Raw genomic sequence first — 21,672 nt, 5'->3', positions numbered from 1 at the left:
CCCAAGGTCAGGACACAAGTCATGGGTATAGAACCACTTATTAAATTATTGTTTATTTTGAGTTTAACTTTTTTAACCTCTTGCTCTTAAGACAAAGGGCAATACAATTAAATCTTCACCAGTGTTACTGTGAATATCAAGTCCTTCCTGCCTGCAAAGAGAATTAGTCCATTAATATTGGCTTTATTCATTGGTTTCAGAGGGATTTCTGCCTGGGCAGGATATGAGGGCTCAGTATGATGAGTGGTCATAAGGGTGTCGTTTATCTGCACCCATGGCCCACTCTAGAACTGTCTCCTTGTAACTCCGACCCTCTGAACTGCACCCAAACTGGAGACCTAAAAACAATATTGAGCACATCTTCCAAAATACACAGAGACCACAAGTGTAAAGTGAAGGGTTTAGAAGTCAATCAGAGCTATCAGTCTCCCTGCTGGGAAGGGCTTGTGGGTTTTGGTGGATGAGAGGCTGGACAGAACCCAGCAATGTGCCCACAGCCATGCCCTGGGCTGCATCCAAGGCACTGTGGGCAGCAGGGGAGGGAGGGGATTCTGCCCCTCTGCTCACTCTTGTGCTGCATCCAGCCCTGGGGCCCAGCACAGGCAGGACATGGAGCTGTTGGGCTGAGTGCAGAGCAGGGCCAGGAAGATGAGCAGAGGGCTGTAGGAGCTCTCCTGTGAGGAAAGTCTGTGATTCTGTGGAAGGCTAAGAGAGCTGGGGTTGTTCAGTCTGGAGAACAGAAGGAGAGCTCCAGGGAGACCTCCCAGTACCTACAGGGGACCTACAAGGGAGCTGGAGGGGCTCTCTTACAAGGGCATGTAGTGATGGGACAGAGGGTGATGAATTAAAATGGAAAGTGGACAGATTTAAATCAGACATTAGGAAGAAAATGTTTACAGTGAGGGTGGGGAAACTCTGGCACAGTTTGCCCAGAGAGTCGATGGACTCCCCACCCCTGGGAACATTAAAGGTCCAGTTGGGCAGGGCTGTGAGCAGCCTGATCTGATGGGAGTTCTCTTTTCATTGCAGGGGTTGGACTAGATGGCCTTTAAGGGTCCTTTCAAACCCAAACTGTTCTATGAATATTCACCACAGAGCATTGACTCTAGTGACTTTTAAAGCACATCTAGAAGGAGTCAGGATGTTGCATTGATCTTGCCTACGTGGTGTTGCTTATAAGACTCATAAGAAAAGGAGAAGGGGCAGTTTTGTGTCAGTAATGCAGCTGGAGCTCATTCAGGCTCTTTGATAATAATTTCTTCAGCAAACCTCTAGAGTTTTTACAGTATCCCTGAATGCCCCTCAGACAAAGGTTTATTATCTGTGTGCTAGGAGTTCTAGATATTGTACATTTTATTGAGAATTTTGGATCTCATTTCACGATTGGAAACTGGATTAATTATCTAAAATGTAGAATTTTCCTAGGATTCCTAAATTGTGAATTGAATATGGAAGAACTTGGGATAAACTGATCAAGTGAAAAAAAAATTGACAGTCTTATCTTCACTTTTTAAAGAAGGTAGTGATTATCTACATCTTACAGTGCTGTTTTTCATAGGTTTTTTTTTTTTAAAGACTTAATTGACTATGGAAATCAATGAATAGTGTGTGCTTTTATATTCCTGTGCATGCAGCAATCAGTACTGTTCTGATGTAGCTGTGGAAGAAATTGCTATCAGTCTGCACTGAGATAAATAGAAGCATTTATAAAACAGCAATAGTTAAACAGGCAGAAAATCCTTTCTGGATAATCAGCCATGCAAATGTAAACACAAAATAAACAGAGATAAGAAGGGATAGCCCAGAATTCTAAGATGAAGTTAAATTTTTATATTTGGACATGCACCACCATAGGGGATATTTTTATGCTTGAATTGAGCACTTTATTCTTTTGGAGTGAATTTCCAAAGACTTTAAAGGGCAAAAAGGTTTTTACATAACTGAGTAGCAGTAAGAGATGGAACTGCTGCAGTGGCTGTAATGAAAGAACTGTGGCTAAATAGCCTTTGGGCTCTTGAATGACTTTTTCAAAGCCCAACCTTTTCCTTTTAAATGGAAAAAAAAAAGTTGTACACACTTATGTGGGAATAAGGCAACTCACATAAATCTCTGTGACTTTTATCTCTGGAGCTCTGAATTAAAATCCTGATTAAGTCACATAAGACCAAACAATTTTTGGAGGTCACTCCATGGCATTTCTGCAAATTGCAAATTCACTCAACGAGCACCCATGTAATCAGTCAGATGAGAGAAAGGAGAGCATTCTTGGCCCCTCTGCTTTGGCAGAACACTGCAGGTGGCTCACAAGGCATGAACCTCCTCTAAGCAGATCCACTCTTCAGGAGCCATGAAGAGCAGAGTATTAAGCAGGCCAGTATAATATTATTATTGATGTCAGCTGCTGAGTACAGGAGAGTTGGGGAAAATGATCTGTCAGCCATCTGTAACAGGCAGGATGGATCAAGAGCAAGGGCTTGGCATAGCATACTGCAGGATGTGTTTGTGGGAAGTCCTGAAGAGCTGCTCAGTCTGGGCCTCACATCTTCAAGAGCCCAGCCTGGCTCTGTGTCTGGCCTGTTCTTTCCCCACTGGTCTGTGTGGCCCAGACAGCTTCAGAGCAGACAGGGTGACCTGAGCCACCACTGAGAAAAGCCATCTAACTTCTGAGGGAACAGTTTCAGGGAATTTTTTTACATCCTCAAAGTGCAGCTGTTTCAGCATGCTCTAGGATGTGAGTTGCTTTATCACTTTGCAGTAATTGAATTTCAATATTTCACTTTTGGTTAACATGTTCCATGTTAAACTGAATTGAGATACATTCCCTTTTTTTCTCTCTCTTTTACATATAAGCCTGGAGAAAGCAAGTGAAGTGGCAAAGCAAGAGTTTTATTGGAGCTTAGAATTTTTCTTTGATGTAAGGATTTCTTGTTTTTAGTGGGAGTTCAGAATCCCTGTATTTTCAGACATTCTGCAGAGATATGTAGCACCCTCCAGTTTTCACAGAAAAACAGAGAAGTCCCTCAAGAAAGCACAAAATTACAGGTGGGATGGGAGGATGTGTAAATGGTAGCTTCCTGATTATTTTTGTTTCCCCTCCCCTAGCTGAATAGAGGAATTTCCCAGAGGTAGTTGTATTAACAAAATTTAATATGCTGAGATTTTGTCAGCAAATCCACTCTTCAGATATCTAATTTGCCATGATGATGCATGTCCCTTTGGAGTACTACTGGTTGCTAATAAAAGTTGCAACTTTGTGAAAACAAAGGCCAGTAACACTGCTGGGATTTTTTAAGGGAAGGGAGAGCCTTATGGGGATTTTTTCCCCTCTGTTTTGAAAAGTGTGAAGTTAAATGGCCTCTGCTATCTGTCGAAGTTGTATAGTAAACTTGGGTGAAGGGCATTTGAAACCACAGATTTAACTAGGACACTGCTAAACACATTCAGCATTTCCCCTCTAGTGCTGAACAGGGTGCTGATTCTAGGTTGGTGCTTGGACTTGATCTTCAGAGGTCTTTTCCAGCCTTAATGGTTCTGTGATTCCCCCCTTCTCCAGCAAGCACAAACTGCTGTGCTGGAGAAGTATGGGATCAGGAAGCATTTTCAACAGAAATAACTTGCAGTGGAAAACAGCTCAGCTGCAGCATTGTGTGCCACAGACATTTTGACCTGCTGGTATTTGAATGCAAGCTGTAATTCTCTTCCTTACCATCAGACAGAGACCTTGTTTTTTTTATAATGGCTGGGTCTGGTAAAAAACATCAGACTGTTAAAAACAATGTGCACCCAAGCTGAAAACAGATGAAATATGAATGTGGAAGTTTACTAACAAGTAAAATAATGTTGTGGATTTCAGTGCCTATATACTGAGAGCTAAAAAACACAGTGGAAAGACTCAGTGACAACATACTGTCAGTATCAGTCATCTGGGACTAGATAGATGAAAGTTTGGCCTTTTTCTATGTGTCTCTGACTTTATACAATCTTTCCTAGCTGATAAAATGTGCGTATCCTTGAAAAGGGGCCTGTATTTAATGAGGGAGGAAAATGTCCTGCTATAAAAAATAAGTGTGGCAAATTCATGGTAGCAATGCACTTCCCTCAAACTGCATGGAACCAAAGCAAACATGGTTTGCTCCATGTGACGGCAAAATTGCATTCCTGTATAACTTTAGAGAAGCTCATATGGGCTATTTGACATGTTTTTTGCTTTGCCATCAAGCAGTGACCTGGTTCTGAGGCAGAGCTGATCTCATCTCCTACCTTGCTCTTGAGCAGGTGGCAGCAACCTGGTAGGACCCTTCTGTGGGACTCCTGCCTTTGCACAGTGTCCCCAGGAAGCTCAGGCCAGTCAAGGTGGATCTCCTGCAGGAGGCTGTCCTCTCATGGTTCTGGAGATTTAGCCCCAGCACTGCTTCCATTTGCCTTCTGTGCAGGGCTGTGTGGGGAATCTTGGTCACTTCTGGAGACTGCACCCTCTTGCCAGGGAGCTTAGGCAGTGTAGCAATGAAATATAGCTACACCAAAAGCTTTTAATTAATAAACCACAAGTGATGGTTCATCTGGGTCAAGGCAGGTGTACTTGGCTGAGGACATTTATAGCAGGTTCAACATCTTTGAAGACCTTCAGTCTTTGTTAGGAGAGGTGAAGAAGCAAACTCTGCAGACTCCCCGTTCTCAGATCTGTCTGCCATCTCCCCCTTCTCTTTTCCGGACTCATCTTCCATAGCTGCAGTTTCTTTGATTCTTTCTCAAGGGTTCTCTGTTGCAAATTAATCTTGATGTTTCTGTTGTCCTCATCGAGGCAGTCCTTTCTCAGTTAATGGCTCCATTTAGCTCCTGCAGAGAATTCTGTACAAATTGCCAATGATTCTGCCTCAGAGTGAATTTTAATTTGCTCTTTCCATCTCTACAGAGTATACAGAACGATTGGAGAACCAAGCTAAACATTGGAATCCTCTTACTTTTCTACTGTCCTACTATTTCTCCAACATGTGATGAATCTTACCTAAATTATTCATCTTTATCCCACAGTGGCTCTATAACAGAATAACCTGTCTGGAGTATTCTCTGCCCTGGTTCATGATCCCTGTGCCCTTGTCTTCACCCAGCTCTGTCTTGCCTTTCTCATGAAGACATTGAAAAAAGTTATAGGTACTTATATGTACCTAGAGAATGCACATACAGAATTTGTAAAATTCCATAGTTGAGGTAACACAGTAAGTAGAGCCATAAGAGCTTGGAGAAGACAACTGAGCTTAAAATTTCCTTTTTCCTTCAGTACTTCAAAATAAAAGAAACATGATTTTAAAAACAGGACCAGCTGATCAGGTGCTGCTTGTTCCTTTGACTGTTATCTATTCAAACTGAAGCTGGGTTGAACTCTCTGGTGTCTTCTTTGCATCAATCTGATAGCACCAACTACAAAATGTGAATTTAGGAATGGTTTTAAGGAGTGACTGTGGCTTGGAGTCCCTCTTATTAGGATGTTGATGCTTAGCAAAAAATTCTACCTAGACCAAGAGCAAAGACATCTGGAAGCCTTTGTCTGTGTTTCAAACTATTGTTCCTAAGTCATTAAAAGTCAGTCTAGTTTATTTTAGTTTTTACATTTTTGCTTATTACAAAGTTAGGATTTTTTGTCATTTTTTTACCCCCATCTCTCTCTCTTGAGTCAGCTCTGAGACTTTAATTTTCCACTCCTTTTCACCTGTCCTAAAGACTCAGAATGCCCGAAAGACTATTCCAGGTCAACAAGATGATAATACTTTTAATGATGCACTCAAATTTATAGATGGAAATGCTTAAATTTTTTTTATCATTTTTTAGTCACTATGTAATTAAGCTTCAATTTTTTTCCTGAGGAATTTCTGAAGATTAACTCCTAATCATACATTCCTCCCAGTTCTGTGCCCCAGCCTATTCAAGGAAAGCACTTATTCATATCAGCTCTTTTCCACTAGTAACAATAATATTGACCATTGGCCTCAGTGGAATTATTCGTTTATGTGCCTTGAATTATACAAACACATGATTGCTGGATGAAAAACCAACCAAGCAAAGACAATTAATTAGATTTTACATAATGGAGGATCTGCAAGGTAGAATCTGCATGCTTATGTAATAATGCACTAAATCCACCTTTTAGGATATGTGCTGGGTAATAGGAAATATGATCCTTTCCTTGCTCCTTCTCTGAATGGTGAAGTCAGATGAATGTATGTTGTGTCTATAGACTTACTTGAGGTGTATGTGGAGAGCAACCAGTAATTTATCAAGTAAAAGTATGACTTTTTTAATGTCTTTATTGACATGATACACAGCAATCTCACACCATTCAGGCTCCAAATAAACCAGTAGATTCAGGAGATGCAGGATTTCAGTGCTAAAGAAACAATCTCTGGTTTTCCCCACAGGTTGGAAAAAGTTGGCTTACTGAGCCTGTCATACACAGAAAGTCAATTTTAGTACTGTGTCTCTTGTAACTCAATCTTTAATTCTGTGTCACCTCATTGACATATTTCTGGGGCTTCTTTTAAGCATTTACAGATTTGTAAAATTAGAAATTGAGAATAATAATAAGCAATTTCCTTGTTAAAAGCAGCAAGGTTTACAATATATTAAAAATTGCATAGTTAATATAATTATCACAAGTATTACATGAAGTCCCATTATAAGAAGTATAGAGTTTAGAAATCAGATAAAAACATAATGTACAGGATTCATTAGCAGAGCTAAAAACACTAAATTTCTGCATATTTGAGGGTTGATTTATTTGTGTCACAGTCTCAATAGTCACAATCCGATTACCCACTGCAAGTTAAGACCAAATAAGATAATTCTCAGATGTCTCAGAACTGAAAGCAGAAATTAAGAGAAAGACGAGAGTCAAACCTTCTTGTCACATGGCCTCTGATAATTCCCAAGAGCTTTCAAGGTAAAGACTCAAAGTACTGCAGAGCCAAGGGTTATTAAGCCCAAATAGGGTCTGCAGTTGAGAAGTTAACCAGAAGATATTGCTTTGTTGAGGAAAATATTTTTTTCTTCTTTGCAGAGCAGCCTCAAAAATCCGGCTGTCACCGGTTATGGTTGTTAGTTAGATGTTGTTAGGAGCTGCCAGCAATATAATTTTTCTCATTTAGGATGAATATTTTCTTCATCTGTTTCTGCTGATGAAATATGTCTAGCATGAGGAAAGGTAGATGTTTCAAAGTTTTGGTTCTTCACTGGACAGATGTATGCAGGCACTTTGTAGGAAATTCACCCTACCTTAATTATTTCTGAAGGATCACCTGGATTTATGACATCTTTTTTGTTCCCTGACTCTGAGTGTAAATTTCAAAAGAGGAGGTAGAAAAGGAAAATTTATGTTTGAAGCAAAACCTCCTTGATCAATGATAAATATCCCACTCATCAATACCTGCATGGCCCTTTATGCATCCCCTGAGCTCTGCCTGCCAGTAGCCTACCATGAGATATTTGATATGAGCTGAGAAAATGACTTCTACACATCCCAAAAGTAAGAAAGGTGCTTACGCCCTGCTCCTGAAAAAGATGGTTTTCAAAACAAAGTCTTCAAGCTGGAGGATAGATTTAATGACAGTTATTTGTTATTTGTTATTTCTGCTGTCTTCCACTCCCAATAATCTCCAATTTTAGATTGTCACAAGAAACACTTGGTTTCAGCTAGAGATCTTCCTACTGGCCATAGCCATTAGTTTTGGCTAGGTTGTTTTCTGAAGCAGTAAATTCCTCAGATGGGTTACAGAAAATAGCATTTCTATGCAAAATTTCCAAATTTGCTGCCCTTTAATTTTATTAAATATGCTGCTCCTCTCAATTAATGTTATTCTGTGAAAGGTTATACACTTCCTTATAGAATACTACACTTCATTATAGAATATTTGTAGTACTAGCATTTTAAAAAGTGTTATCACACCATTCTATAGTCATTAGAAATCAATTAACAATTTATTTGAGGAACAGAAGCCTAGCTCAAGTGCCCCTTACTTTCCATTAAGCTGCAGCTCTCCAGCACTGTGCACTGAACAAGGCAGATTTCATTTTTTATTCAGCTTGCTGCTTTCCATTGACTGATTTCCAGCTGCCCTTTTCTGATGGATTAAACTTTTCCTATGACCCTCTGTTGTTTTTGAAAGACATTCACCACAAAGTGTCAGGGTGTGAGTGTGTGACATGTAAAGTCAGCAGAATTTAGTGAATTGTGCCTACCCCTCCCATTAAGTGACTGAAAGCCTGTGCTTGGTGATGCTCAACCACTGTGGTAATAGGTTTTATTATATTGTCTTTGAACTGTGGTGCCTGTGTAGGGAATGAGACACTTGCAAATGTGCCAGACTATTATCCCTGGGAAAGAAAAAAAAAAATACCAAACAACTAATGCATGAATGTCTCCTGTGGCATTGCCAATGCGATTTCACCTGTGTCTTCTGAAGAACCAGAAGACAGAGGCACAAAGGTCTGTTAAGAAAGACTTTTATTCCTTGGCCCTTACTGAAACTGCTGATAGTAATTGAGATCAGCAGAATATAGAATTAAAACCCCTGGTGTTATTTCTAGGTGATTACCTGTACCATTGAGAGAAAAGCCTCTGCTGAAACGCTACAGGCATGAGAGCAGTTAAAGGTGCTTGGGAAAGATGGAGCTCTTCCAGCAGACCTTGGATATGCTGAAATGACCTCTTTTTGTCATGAAACTGAGTGGTTTCTTTGACAGTACCCAGTGAAGCAGGGTAGTTTCCCACTTTGCAGATTGGAAAGCTGAGGCATAATGAGCCAAATGATCTCCCCACAGTGCCAGAGAGAGTATGTAGGAAATAATAATGAGAAGGAATCCTTATCTCCAAGCTCTCTGAGAGATGATGCATGAATGCTCTGAAATGTGCCAGCTTCCTCACTGTTGAGAGTAGTGACATGTAAGTGTTGAGATGTGAGCTGTGAGAGGTTGGGCAGCTTGACTCAGAAAGCAGAATTATTTCAATAAATGACAATCTGCAGCTTCCCACTCATTCTGAGCTTCCAGCTGATGTAACTATTGTTCCACACATGCTGAAGTTGGCATCAGGTTGCAATCACCTGGACTGAAAGTTGTAATTTGGACCTCAACTGGTTGATATTATAGTCTTTGTTTAGAACTGTGAATTTAGAAGATGATCTACCTTTTCTGTGGGGATTCCTAGGGTTTGTAGTAAACACTCAGGGAGAAGTGTTGCACTCAGGCACCACAAAACTGAGCTGTGTACGAGGAGCTGCTCATCCTGGAGAGGTAACCTATAACTGAGTTGGTTCCTGTTCTCTGGGGGTAGCAGTACAAAATGTATTTTGCAGACTTCATTTTCTGCACTCGGGAGGTGCAGAAGGCAACACCCCTGGCCTTGCTGTTACTGCTTTGAGTAAGTCTACTCCTTTTCCCCCCAGCTTTCACCAAACAACCTATTTCTCTGCATTTCTCCTGCAGCTGTTTTTCAGGAGCTCACAGAGTACTGTTTCCTTATTGCAGGGAGGTTTTAACATAATTTAACAAACACTTAACATATGTTCATGTAACATACACTCCTGTCACCTGTGGGTCAGTCCCACAGGAATAATCTCATGTGCTACTAAAGAAAAAAAGACAGAGCACCAAGCACAGAGAAGTCCAGCAACAGACACAGACTCAGCTGTCTGCCAATTACTGGCAGTTTCTCTATGCTTGAGAAGCTCTTGCTGTCTCTGCCCCTCAGCTTCTCTGTTATGTATATAAATGTGCAATAAAAAGGAGATAAAAAGCTGACCTCTGAAATTTTCAGTCTGAGAAGTCCCAAATGCTCTGCTGTACCAGAATGCAGGTCTGCTTTACAGGACTAATTTGTGCTGATGCTGGCTGGTACAATTGTTATGCAATTGTGCAGGCATTGGAAATAACAGAGTATACTATATTCTAGTTAGATACTTTACCAGGACATGGTGGAAGCTTCTTGCCATCTGGAAATTTCTTCATGCCAGGGAAGGTTTGTTCTTCTTCTGACATGAATATGACCTCTGCACCTGGCACCCTGGCTTTTGCTCTTTACTATTCCCTTGTACCAGAGCTTTGAGAAGTTCTACTTTTCCAGCTGACAAAAAATCCCAAACTGATGATAGATAAATGCCATGCAGCTCAGGCTGTTTTATCACCATCTATCATAATTAGAGGGATGTCAATTCGTCGTTGTGCCCACAGAGGTAAATTCTTATGGTAGTTTTTCAATGTCATCCATACTCATTGTTTGTACAGATTGCTTTAAATAGATATTGGTGTTCTTTGTAGGAGAGAGAGGGTGTTAAATCTCATTTCTTTACTTAATTCCAACTTGGGCATTTACATTTTGCCTTCCTGGTTTCCCAACTGGGATCTCGGGTGAGTTTTTGCTTCCATCTTTATACTTGAGGATGCTTTATTCTCATTAAAGCCCTGATGTGCAGCAGACACCAGGGGTGCCACTTTTTGGTCACATGGGATGAAATGGGGCTTGCAAGCACAAATAGTAATTAGTAAGATTTATAAACTAACTGAAAAATCCTGCAAAACTATAAAAAAAGGAGGAGTTTATTATGCCTAGGGAATGTTAGCATCTCAGGTACTCTTCTGCCCACCAAATGTATTTATCCTGTGAGGAAGGAGCTGATGAACTGTTTACACAGAGGCAGATTTTAAGCTTATTTGTTAATGAATCTACTTTAAATCAGTGACAGCTGAAGGAGCTGAGATGGAGTTCTAGATCAGTGCATTGACTGAAGACTATTGCCAGAGAAGAACTTTAGTGACTCTACTTTGGAAGAACTGATTATTGTCCTGTTGAAGGTCTGAAATTCCTTTCCTGAGTTGTTATGAATCTTGAGGTCCATGTATGGAAGGATATTTCTTCTGTGATTCCAACAGATGTTTAGGTTGCAAAGGAAAGAGCATTTTCCTGGAAAGAAAAGACAAAATTTTCAAAAGAGTGGAAAACAAAGGAATTTAGATTTCTTTATGACTTTAGGTACTTTAAATTCTGCAATTTATGTTCATAAATCAATTTAGTTCTCCTGAAAATGTTAACCACCATCTGTTTCTTTAATGATGCTATTTCTGGATTCAAAGATAATTGTTTATGAAGAGTAAAGAAGGGACTCTGGTATTTTTGATACTATTATGAAAGTGAGATTCTATTAAGGTATCCAGCAACTTTCCAAAATTTTGAACTTTGAAGGAGACTTCAAGATGAAATAGCGTTTATGTACAAGATGCTTTTAGAATATGTACAAGATCTTATTGTGGGCTAGAACTGGACCTCATATAATACAGGTGCTAAGATAAGTCTCCCTCCTTCATGTGAAGATGTTTAAAGTAGTGTGAAATCCATGTCATTCAGTTTACACTCTGAGATTCTCCTAGTATTCAGTTGTGTAGGAATTGTGTTCAGATAAGTGAATCATCCTTCAAGTCAAGAAAATGAAGCTTGTGAGGAAGCTTTAGGAAACACTTGGCCAGGTCAGAACATGGTGGGCCTTGAAAAGACCTTCCTTGAAAGAACAAAGCTACTGCCCTCACTGTGGTAAACTGTGAAGATTTACACAGAAAGATCAGTATTTGCCCAGTTCCCACCTGCTCCTCTCTGAGGTACCTGTGCTACACATGGGAAGTAAATGTGATCTGACAGTACACTGTGGCAATGCCTACCAAAAACTAAAAGTATTTTCCCTGGCAGCAGAGGGACATATATGTGAGCAGCCAAGTTTAGAATTCGTGGGGTGGACCCTTTGAGGTGTTTTAAGTAAATTCCAAAAATTAAGTCCACAATTTTGAGCATCCAAGGAAGTGCCAGTAGGGCACATTGTTATATCTTAGGCTGTATTAGTCACTGACTAATAATAGATCAATGAGGAAATAGATGAAAAAAACAATCAAAGGAGTGGTCACATCAGAAAGAACAAAGCAAAACACTTGGTATGATTATGTGTAAACCAACCACAGGCTCTATTTACAGACCTTTCCATCTGCTCCTTTGCCTAATCATTTCTGCTTTCCCTCTCTGTCTTCTAACTTTCCTTCATCTTTCCAGATGCAGGACGCTATGGGCTATGAGTTACCATGGGTGTATTTTGTCAGTCTGGTCATCTTTGGATCCTTTTTCGTTCTAAATCTGGTTCTTGGTGTGTTGAGCGGGTAAGCTGACAGTTTTGGTGTCCTTTTTCCAATGCTACAGGGCAAGACTCCATAATAAGGGTTCTTCCCTGTCACCAGGATACTTTCAGAGGGATTAAAAATCTGAATCCAAGGAAGCTTCACATCAGCTCTGAAATACTTTGACAAAATGTCCAAATATTGCAAATAACAATACAGGTAACAAAAGCGGTGTTATTCCCTGACAGAGAAATTCAACCTCAGGGCCTTCAAAATTATTTATGTCAACCTGTCATAAATTTCCAGAAAACTGGCTATTGAAGAACCTTACTGCTGGTGACTTGGGATCTCTTTGGCTGGAGCCTTGCAGTGCTCAGAATCTGAGCTTGTCTCACTAATTATCATTCCACTCTTCCAGGTCAATGATGCCATAGGAAGGGACTGGCCCTGGATCTATTTTGTTACACTAATCATCATAGGGTCATTTTTTGTACTTAACTTGGTTCTCGGTGTACTTAGCGGGTAAGCAGTACCAGGAAAATGTTTTATTATTGTTTATTTTTAAAAATTTGTATTTCTATTCCTACTCTCTGGTTACCAAAACAACGGTCAGTGGTGGGTTGATCTCAAGAACCTCAAGGCCTAGGCTTTTGCTGTGCCAATAGCAAAATACAGCATTCCTAGTACCACAGAAGGAGTCTTTTGACTAAATCAAAAGAATATAAGACAATTTTTTGTCTGTAACACATTCCTCTACCTGTACACTGTGGGAAGAGGACAGCGCTGTGCTCTCCTGTGGGCAAAGCAATCCACACACCATAGAAGGGGATTATAGTAGAATTTCTGGAAGAGTCAGTAGGACTGAAGGAGGAATGAGAGCATGAGACAAATCCCTTTACATCTGTAGGGATGAAATTCCTGCCAAATTATGTCTTCTCGCAGGAGAAATTTTCACATTGTTTAGAACATCTGAAGCACAGCCTACCAGGAGACTATTTTCCCTGGAGAGAGTCTTGGGCACGTTTCTCCTTCAGTAAGTCCATCTTCTCTATTGTGCAGATTGCAAACTTGGCATGATGCAGGGAGAAAAGATCATTTCCCTCTGACCTTTTCCAAGGATGAACAGAGAAGCAGGAGAAGTCCTTTTAGTGTTTAAGCATTTTTAAGACATCCAGACACTTAGCTGTATTTCAGTTCTGCAGTACAACCCTCGCTGCAAAGCATCATTTTAGTAACTTTGATTAAAAACAATGGGTATTGTCCCCAGTAGTCAAAAACTTTACTGCCCCTGGGGAGACACATAATTTAAGGAATCAAGCCAGCAAACATTCCTTGCAAGATTTAAAAAAAAAAATCTTCTAGGATTAGGCTTCTAGTTCCATATTTGGGCATGACTGGGGGCTACAGGCATTCTGTGTACATGTATAAATATGGTCTGAGGACTTTTATGCATCCTCTTTTTGTTTCTACCACCCTGCCCCCTCTGATGAGCTCTAAATGAGTTTCATTAGGGCCTGTGCCTGCTGCCTGAGCAGGCAGCCCTGAAGTCCCTTGTCTTTTGATCAAAAGACAGGGAAAATGATATCTGAGCAGGAGAGAGGACTTGATGCCTCATAGAAATTATGTCCTTGGTACTTGGGCCAACAAGACAGGAAGGGCAGCAGTGGGACTGGGGAAAAAGGTCCACCTTTGGCCATCTGGCAAAGAGACAGGTAATAGAAGGTCTGCAGGAGGTATTATTTCTATCTTCATGACTCCATTGAAGGAGACTAGCCATTGTGACAGCTGCTGCAAGGAGAAGGGATTCCACACCATAATGGAAGTGTGGAGAAAACTCTCAGTAATGAAGTGTTGGGCAATAATCTGTGTTTGCATATTTGGAGAGTGATGCCCTGGCACAGTGTTGAAACACAAACTCCTCATTCCTCCAGGTGGATACTCTGCCCAGCAGGTAAGGATGTCAGCACTGGTGGGGGATGATGATCAGCTGACAGGGAAAGGGATCTGTTCCATCAGAGGTGCACTCTAGGACCCTATAGAAATGTTGTTAAAGATTATATGGTATCTGATTGGATAAAAAGTGCCTGTGAGCCCAGCCATGGGGAGTGCACAGTATTGAAGCACTGCTGATTCAATTTACCTGCACTTGGATTTTTACCTGTGCATAATTAATAGTTTAGTTTCCTCTCTCTTTTATTTTCAACTCAAAAAAAGTGTTTTGAGGCCTAAATGTTCCACCTCCTGCCATACTGCAGCTAAACCACCACAGTTAGTGGTAGGAGATGGAAACAGTCTGTAGAGGGAACTGAAAATCAAAGATGAAGTTCACCTTGTTTAAGCTGTGAGTCACTCTTTCTGGCTGTCTTCACAGTGTTATGACAGCTGCACTGTTTCTGCAAAAATGTCCCCAACTGGAGAAAAGTAAAAAGAAACTTGAGAATTTGCATCCATGAAAAAACACAGAAATTATGGGAGAAATGTTCCAAATTTTCTTTGGTCTGTATAAGCAGTTCTTAAACAATTAACTTTCTAAAGCAGTTCTAAATTCTGCTGAGTTACAAAGTGTCTTCACTTTGCAGATTCAGCTTTTTCTCTCGGAGACTTGCTATTGCTATTAGTCTGATCCATGCTGATGATCCACCTGTCTGTTCTAGATACAAAGCAGCATTCCTGGTTATCTCTGAATATCCATTCTGGGCATCTCTGATTTTTTTCCCCCATTTATCTATTTCAGGAGCTTCAGCAGGCATGTTGTGTAGGTAGGCTTCACAAATGATAGATTATCTTGGGGGGAGGAGGGTAATCACTTCTGAATACATAAGTGTAATTAATTGTACTCACAAAGACACCTTGATTGCACCTGCAAAATGAAATGCTGAATTTTGCTCTGCTGAAAGAGCTCTTTTGTAATTTGTTTTTCCTCAGGTATATCATCCATTCATGGTCCTGGTGAATTTACTAATCACATACTAGCCTAAATAGCATGTCAGATTATTTATATGTGGAGCTGTAATCTCCTCCTGACTTGGCTGAGCACAATACAAAATTCATGTACTCCTAAGGAATATCCAGTCAGCAGATCACACAGCAGACCTCCTCAAGCCCAAGCAAAACAATTCCACATCCTTGCTCTGAGCGGTGATAAGAAGTCACTTGAGATCAGAGATGTTCACATCTGTGTTATCTGTTACAGTTAATTAATGAGGGAAAAAAAAAGGCAGAGGAGGTTCAACCTTCAGACAAGTACACCTAAGAATATAGAGTCCCATTCCCTTTCTATTTTGATCCAAATCCCAGGACACAGGCCAAACAAGCAGTTGCTTAAGGCAAATGGAGGGCAGGAGAACAGAGGTTTCTTCTGCTTTGAGAGGATTCTGCAAAACACAGTTGGCTGCTTTTGATGTTTTTGCTGTCAAGAAAGAGGTCAGAGTGAACAGGAGGCTCCTCCTTGAGCAGGTTGTGTGACCTTTCACGTATTTTTCCTAATTTTCTGTCCCTTCTTCCAACCCTTCCCATTCCTTGGTGTACTTCTCAGGGTGGATGAGATTTGAAGCCTTGTGCTCCACTTTGAGTAGTAAGAAAGTTTTGAACTGTTAGAATTCTGCTGTTTTGCTCACTTTCCATCTCGCCTCTAAATGTGAGAAATCATATCAACAAGAGTAACCTAAATTCCATCACTGGGATAGGAAAGAGAAATTTTCTTATGAAACAGCACATAATGCAGAGCTGGGTGTTTATGATCTTGACCCACTCGAACCCCACACAGAGAAAACATCTCTCCAGAATATTCTGCCCTCTGGTATTCCCACTGGCAGGCATTTCTATAATTTTCTGGGAGAAGTAAACCAAAATGAAACAAACTGGATTGTGGTAAAAACAATCAGATTCACCCACTATTATACTGATGTTTTGGGTTCACTGAAAAAAGACAGATTGCTTGCTAGTTCTGCGAGCCTTTGTTGACCTCACCCTGCCATGATTGTGCAGCCTTTTTTGTGAAAGCAAAAAGACTTGAAGACTCTAGATGAACATGGCACTTCCATAAAAAGCGTCTGTGGTGCTTGGCCTGCCTGCTGGAGCTGCAGACAGTGACCATTTACTGCCAGCTGTGCTGGAGGCAGCAGCAGTGTGTGCACCTGCCTGCAATACAGCCTGGGCTGAGGCCACCAGCTCCCTTGCCATGGGATGGAAAACGGCCACTGATAAGAACTCTTGATTCTGAGCTACATTTGCCCACGTGGGAGGTGGTTTGAATTGCAGCAGCAATTTCCTGAGCCACCTGTTCTCAATGGTTTAGTGTTAGTAGAGCATAGAAATTAGGACAATTTAAACCAGTTGTCTTCTTTGGAGAGTCATTTGAGATGTGGAGTGTCATGTGTTCTACAAAGGGAAGAGACATGGAATTGCAGGTCATTTTCACAAGGCAATCACAGTGTTTTGCATTGTGTTAGAAAACTCTAGGTTCAGCCCATTTCAAAATTTGACCCATTTGTTTTAGATTCTAAAATAATACTTCACGAGCTGAAAATCAAAATATTTGAATTTGATTTAACAAACGGGCTTAATAGTACATAGATTCATTCAGTGTTTTCTTTTTTAAGAGTTAATTCATTAATTTGGATACTGCAGTGTAGCAGACCCAGGGGAAAGGTGTTACTGAAGCAGAAAATATAACCACCAGTGATTGATTTTTTTCCTAACAATCTTTGTGCAGTTTTTATTATTATTGTTGTTTGGCTTATTTGTTTCTTTTATATTGTGAATAACAAAATATCACTCCCCGTATGAGAAAATTTCATTTTTCATTTTTTCCATGCCTTGAGGCTGAGTTTGGACCCAGAGCTGAATGTGGACTAACTTCAGGCCAGAGAAGCCAGTGGTTCTCTTCCTCACCTCCACCTTTTTATCACATTTCCTTGGGAGGACCTGAACCCTCAGCAATATAACAGGGTTTGGATGTCACTGGCATACATTGTCATTGTCACATATTTTGGCTACAAATTAAGGGATCATCCTGCTTTGATCCTGCTACAGTGCTGGTTTCATGCACAGCTCAGAATTCTGAAAACCTGATGCAAAGCCTGTAAAGTCCATGGAAGTCTTTCAGCGGGTGTTGGACCAGACAGGAGGAAAGTACCTCATCATCACTGTTAGATACCCACCTCCACCTCAGTCACATGGCACTCATAAAATTCACATTTTGACTAGGATTTCCATTATCCTAATATTATGCCACCAAAATCAGTGGTAGATTTCCTATTCATTTTTGCTGGAGCAAACCTAAGACAAATGGCAAGTGGAGTAGCATTTTGTTAAATCTATTCACTGCTGACAGTCTTCAGCAACAGTAATGGAGCAGCACTGGGGAGAATGGCTTTACCTCTTTTCCTAGAAAGAGTGGCCTGTATTATCTGCTCTGTGTGTCTTGTGTAGTGATCTGCTTCAACAGATATAAGACTTAGTGCTTAAGTATTCTTGGTCCGGCAATTTTCACAATCATTAAACTTACTTTTTAAAATACAAGTGTTAAAACCTGGGTTAGAACCACATGAGTCTCTAAATAAGGGAGGTCAGCATTTCTTGAAAAAAATTATTGCTGAAAGAGGAGAAGAAACAGCACTGCAGCCAAAATGAAGGCAAAGCCGAGAATCATAACAAAGCCAGGATCATAACAAAGCAACAGGAAATTCTTTTCTTATGCCCTCTTTTAAGTCTGTATTCCCAACAGTGTTCTTTCATAAAACTATCATCAAATGTCTTGCCCTGTCCACTTTCTGGAAGACTCTATTAGTTTTGTCTATACATAATTTATCGTATTTGTCCATCCAGTGTGAGATTTGAAAAATCTATTTCATGTTAGATAACACCCTTGAATATTGAAAGTCTTCAGTAAAACTTTGAGGTCTGAGGTTTTAACTATATTTTCCCTTACTGTGGATGAAATAGTCCATAATTAAATGTGTACAGGATTGTGAGTACCATTAATTACACTTGAACTAGCCCAATTCAGTTGTGATGAAATATAAAATCTTAAATAGTGATTGAAACCTGGCTAGAAATTAGAGCCACCAGCTCACTCTCCAGATGTCAGATTATTGTCAAACAGTTCATCTTTAACCATTATTCATGCAGACATTTGTAGATAACTGTTGGAGAATATCAAGTGTTTACAGAATGTTAGAAAATGTCTGGTATTGTACACAAAATTGTACATAAATGTCACATATATGTTTTATTTGAATTGTCAATCAAATGCTGAGAAGGAAAGTTTTGAAAAAGGTATCAGTCTTTTGCTAAGTGTTGATGGATATGTGGACACTCCAGCTGTTTTACATCTGTGTGCACAGCAAGGATGCTCCATACATGTGTTTGTCTGGAGAGAATAGAAACAGCTGGATGTGCTACACAGACTGAGGAGACTTTCTGGTGGAAATCAATCTAACCCATTGTTTTTCTTCCATCTCTTCCTCCTTTCCACCCATGTCCTGTCCCTCCCTCCCTCTTGCTAGGGAGTTTTCCAAAGAAAGAGAAAAGGCCAAGGCTCGAGGTGATTTCCAGAAGCTTCGGGAAAAGCAGCAGCTAGAGGAGGATCTGAAGGGATACTTAGACTGGATAACTCAAGCAGAAGATATTGATCCAGAAAATGAAGATGAAGGCATGGATGAGGAGAAGCCTCGAAACAGTAAGCAACTTTCTTCTCTTTCTTTTTCTCTCTCTCTCTCCATGCTTTTAGCCACAAAGCCTGTGCCCATCTGCTGTAGTGCTGAGGTGGCTTCTAAGGAAGAACAAGTTCTTTCTGAGACATGCAATATGCTTATACATGATTCCAATTTATTGCTTGTGGGAAACTATGGGAAGCAGAAATACGTGTACAATACTTGATATTCTGCAGATCAGTGATTAGTCTGTGATAGGGGCATTAGATCCTGAAATTAAACAGATGAAAGATCAATACTTGCTGGTACAGTCCACTACTGAGAAAAATTTTAAAATACAAGTGTGCCTTATGTTCATTTATTTAATTGAAGCTCATTGTTGCAGGCTCTTTGCACATGGTTGGTTCCTTTGGAAGCAAAGGTTTCTCAGGGAAAGCAGAGATACAGTATGGCAAAAGGGCCAAATCAGCTCTGTTGTACCTTAAGGGAGCCATCTGTAACTCCACTGAAATCAGTGGACTTGTGTTTGCTTTTGCCAGGATGGGTTAAGCTCTCTGACATTTCTTCTAAGGGTGTTATTTCTTACTCTTCTTTTTTGGACTTGACAAGGTGTTTGTACAAAGTGCAAATTCACCAACAACCCCTTATTAGAAATCCTGAAGAAGGAAGGACTTGAGGAAAGCAGTCCTTCCCCAACATTTTATTACCATTATTGAATCTTCTGCCACCTTCTCTTTTACCAACACGAGCTGTGTAACACTTCAGAGCACTTAGCAGTTGTCATTGCTGGTTGTGCACTTGGGAAATGTCAGACTTGGAACCTTTACAAAGCCCATGGACAATGGCTCTACTCTTGGCTTTCATCACGGGAATGTGCATTTTCTTTGTTTGATTTTGGAAGACAAGACATGAAACATGTCCCTAGATATCACCCTTCTCATCAAACAATCAAAGTCTATGGGATGATCCCATCACAAACATATCTTCCAGTAACAGGAAGATTGGACATGGCAAAGTTGTGTTTTTCTTTCTTCAGCAAGATTTTTAATAGATGTTCATGACCTTTAGAATATTAGTAACCACTATTGTTGCCAAAACAATGAAGTTCTTCTAAAAAAACAATTTGGGTGGTTAATATCAGGTTATACCCACAATACTTAGGTATCTGGACTTGAAGCAGTCACTGTGGTGACTTGCTTAGACTTTTCCCAAATCAGATTATTTTGATTTTTATGCTGGTATTTTTATAGCTCATATAGTTTACTTTCAACTCAGCAATCATTCAGAAATAACTATATTAATCATGTCCAAAATTTGCTACTCAGTGGCATACCATACATGAACAAATCAGTTGAGGATTCACTGCATGTATTGTTGAGTGTGGTCAATCCATATTTGAGCTAACAAGCCCCTTTTGTGGGTGGTGATATTAAGAAGTGAAAGGTAACACATCTCCAGCTTGCTGTCAGTTCTTCCTGGTCAATTTGATAAGGTGAGTTTTGTAAGACATGGTTTATCAAAATTAGTCCTCTCACATCTGAGTCAGAAGAACTGAGAAGTAATGGTTTCAGCTTAAGATGACATCACAGTAAAGGTAGTGTGAGTAAGTGACAGGGCAGGGCATTTTGTTTAGGGTGAGGTTTATTTTTGGTGTGTTATCTCCTGGGTTGAATGCTTTGGCATTCCTGCCAGCAGTCAATCACCAGTAGGGTTAAATTGGAAGAGAAAGATGGCATTATTTCTCTTCCAAAAGCCATTTACAAAATAAGTGAAGGACAGATGGCACAGATGTAAATTCCCTCATGAATCCCTTTGGCTTGAGTGTTCCCAAGACATTTGAATCCCACCTACTCTCAGTCCAAGCTTACATCACCAAGACTACAACGTCTTCCTTGTTTTGTTATGTTTAGCTCAGTTTCCTCCTGTGCACCTTCAGTGTCTTTTGTTCAAGTGCTCATCAAATCTCATCACCTTCTGTTACTAGCACAGCATCTGAACTCCATGGCTGACTGTGACTGCCCTTTCAAGCACACTTTGTTCAGTGACTAATTAATGTTGACTTTTGAGGTATCAGCCCTGAGAATTTCAAATTACAGATGACTGAAGCACGCAGGGTAGTTCAGACCTCCTTAAGCTGCTGTGTTAGCTCAATAAACTTCAGGTGTGGCCTTTGCATCAGAGGTGTTGCACTGATGCTCAGAGGACATGTGCTCCTGCCTGAGCTCTGACACTGATTCACACCAATACTTTAAAGAACTCACATCAGTTTTTGCTTCTTTGCTTTTCCCTTGGAGATAGTTTGGAGGCTTGGTTTTTTATTTTTTTTTTTTTTTAATAACAAGTATCAGAATAGTTTAGAAGTTCAAATAAAAAATACTTATTAATCTAGAGACTCAGCTAATGTAAGTTCTGAGACTCAGCAGTTTACACCATCTGGGCTCTGACCCAGGTAGTCTACCTACACTGAATCATCCCAAACACAGAGAACATATGTTTCTCATCTTTTCTTTGTCCTTGGCAGCTACAGAGGCAGATTTTGCTGTCTTTTAACTTTGTAGAGAGTGCTGCCCACTTGTCAGCATGGGCACTGCCTCCTGTAAAACAGAGGACACAAAGTGGAAGGGAAGAGAAACTCACTTGCATCCCCTTTTGGTTTCACTGCCTGTGACAGTCCTTAGGGCATCATCAGCCATATTTTGCATATGCTGCTGCTTTCCTGAGGCTCTCAAACCTTGCCCAAAGCCTCACTGGGTGTTTGCAGCCCCTCTCAAACCTTGCCCAAAGCCTCACTAGGTGTTTGCAGCCCTTAATGAAGTTACCAAGTCCAAGGATACAGCAGGGAGGACCTTAGTAAAGGAAAGGGTAAAAAAGGAAG

General features: G+C 40.4%; 1 protein-coding gene across 1 annotated transcript in view; it reads left to right on the top strand.

Moving 5' to 3' along the window:
- CACNA1C (calcium voltage-gated channel subunit alpha1 C) overlaps positions 1-21,672 on the top strand; it is a 409,374-nt gene that overhangs the window by 255,708 nt on the left and 131,994 nt on the right. Inside the window, exons 8-9 of the mRNA XM_058021914.1 lie at positions 12,080-12,183; positions 18,651-18,823. Of these exons, the coding sequence (XP_057877897.1) occupies positions 12,080-12,183; positions 18,651-18,823 (277 nt within the window). The remainder of the gene's footprint in view (positions 1-12,079; positions 12,184-18,650; positions 18,824-21,672) is intronic.

This window comes from Melospiza georgiana, chromosome 4 (assembly GCF_028018845.1).
Source record: "Melospiza georgiana isolate bMelGeo1 chromosome 4, bMelGeo1.pri, whole genome shotgun sequence".
NCBI lineage: Eukaryota > Metazoa > Chordata > Aves > Passeriformes > Passerellidae > Melospiza > Melospiza georgiana.
The sequence above is the reverse complement of the archived record's forward strand: the minus strand, read 5'-3'. Positions and strand labels throughout refer to the sequence as shown.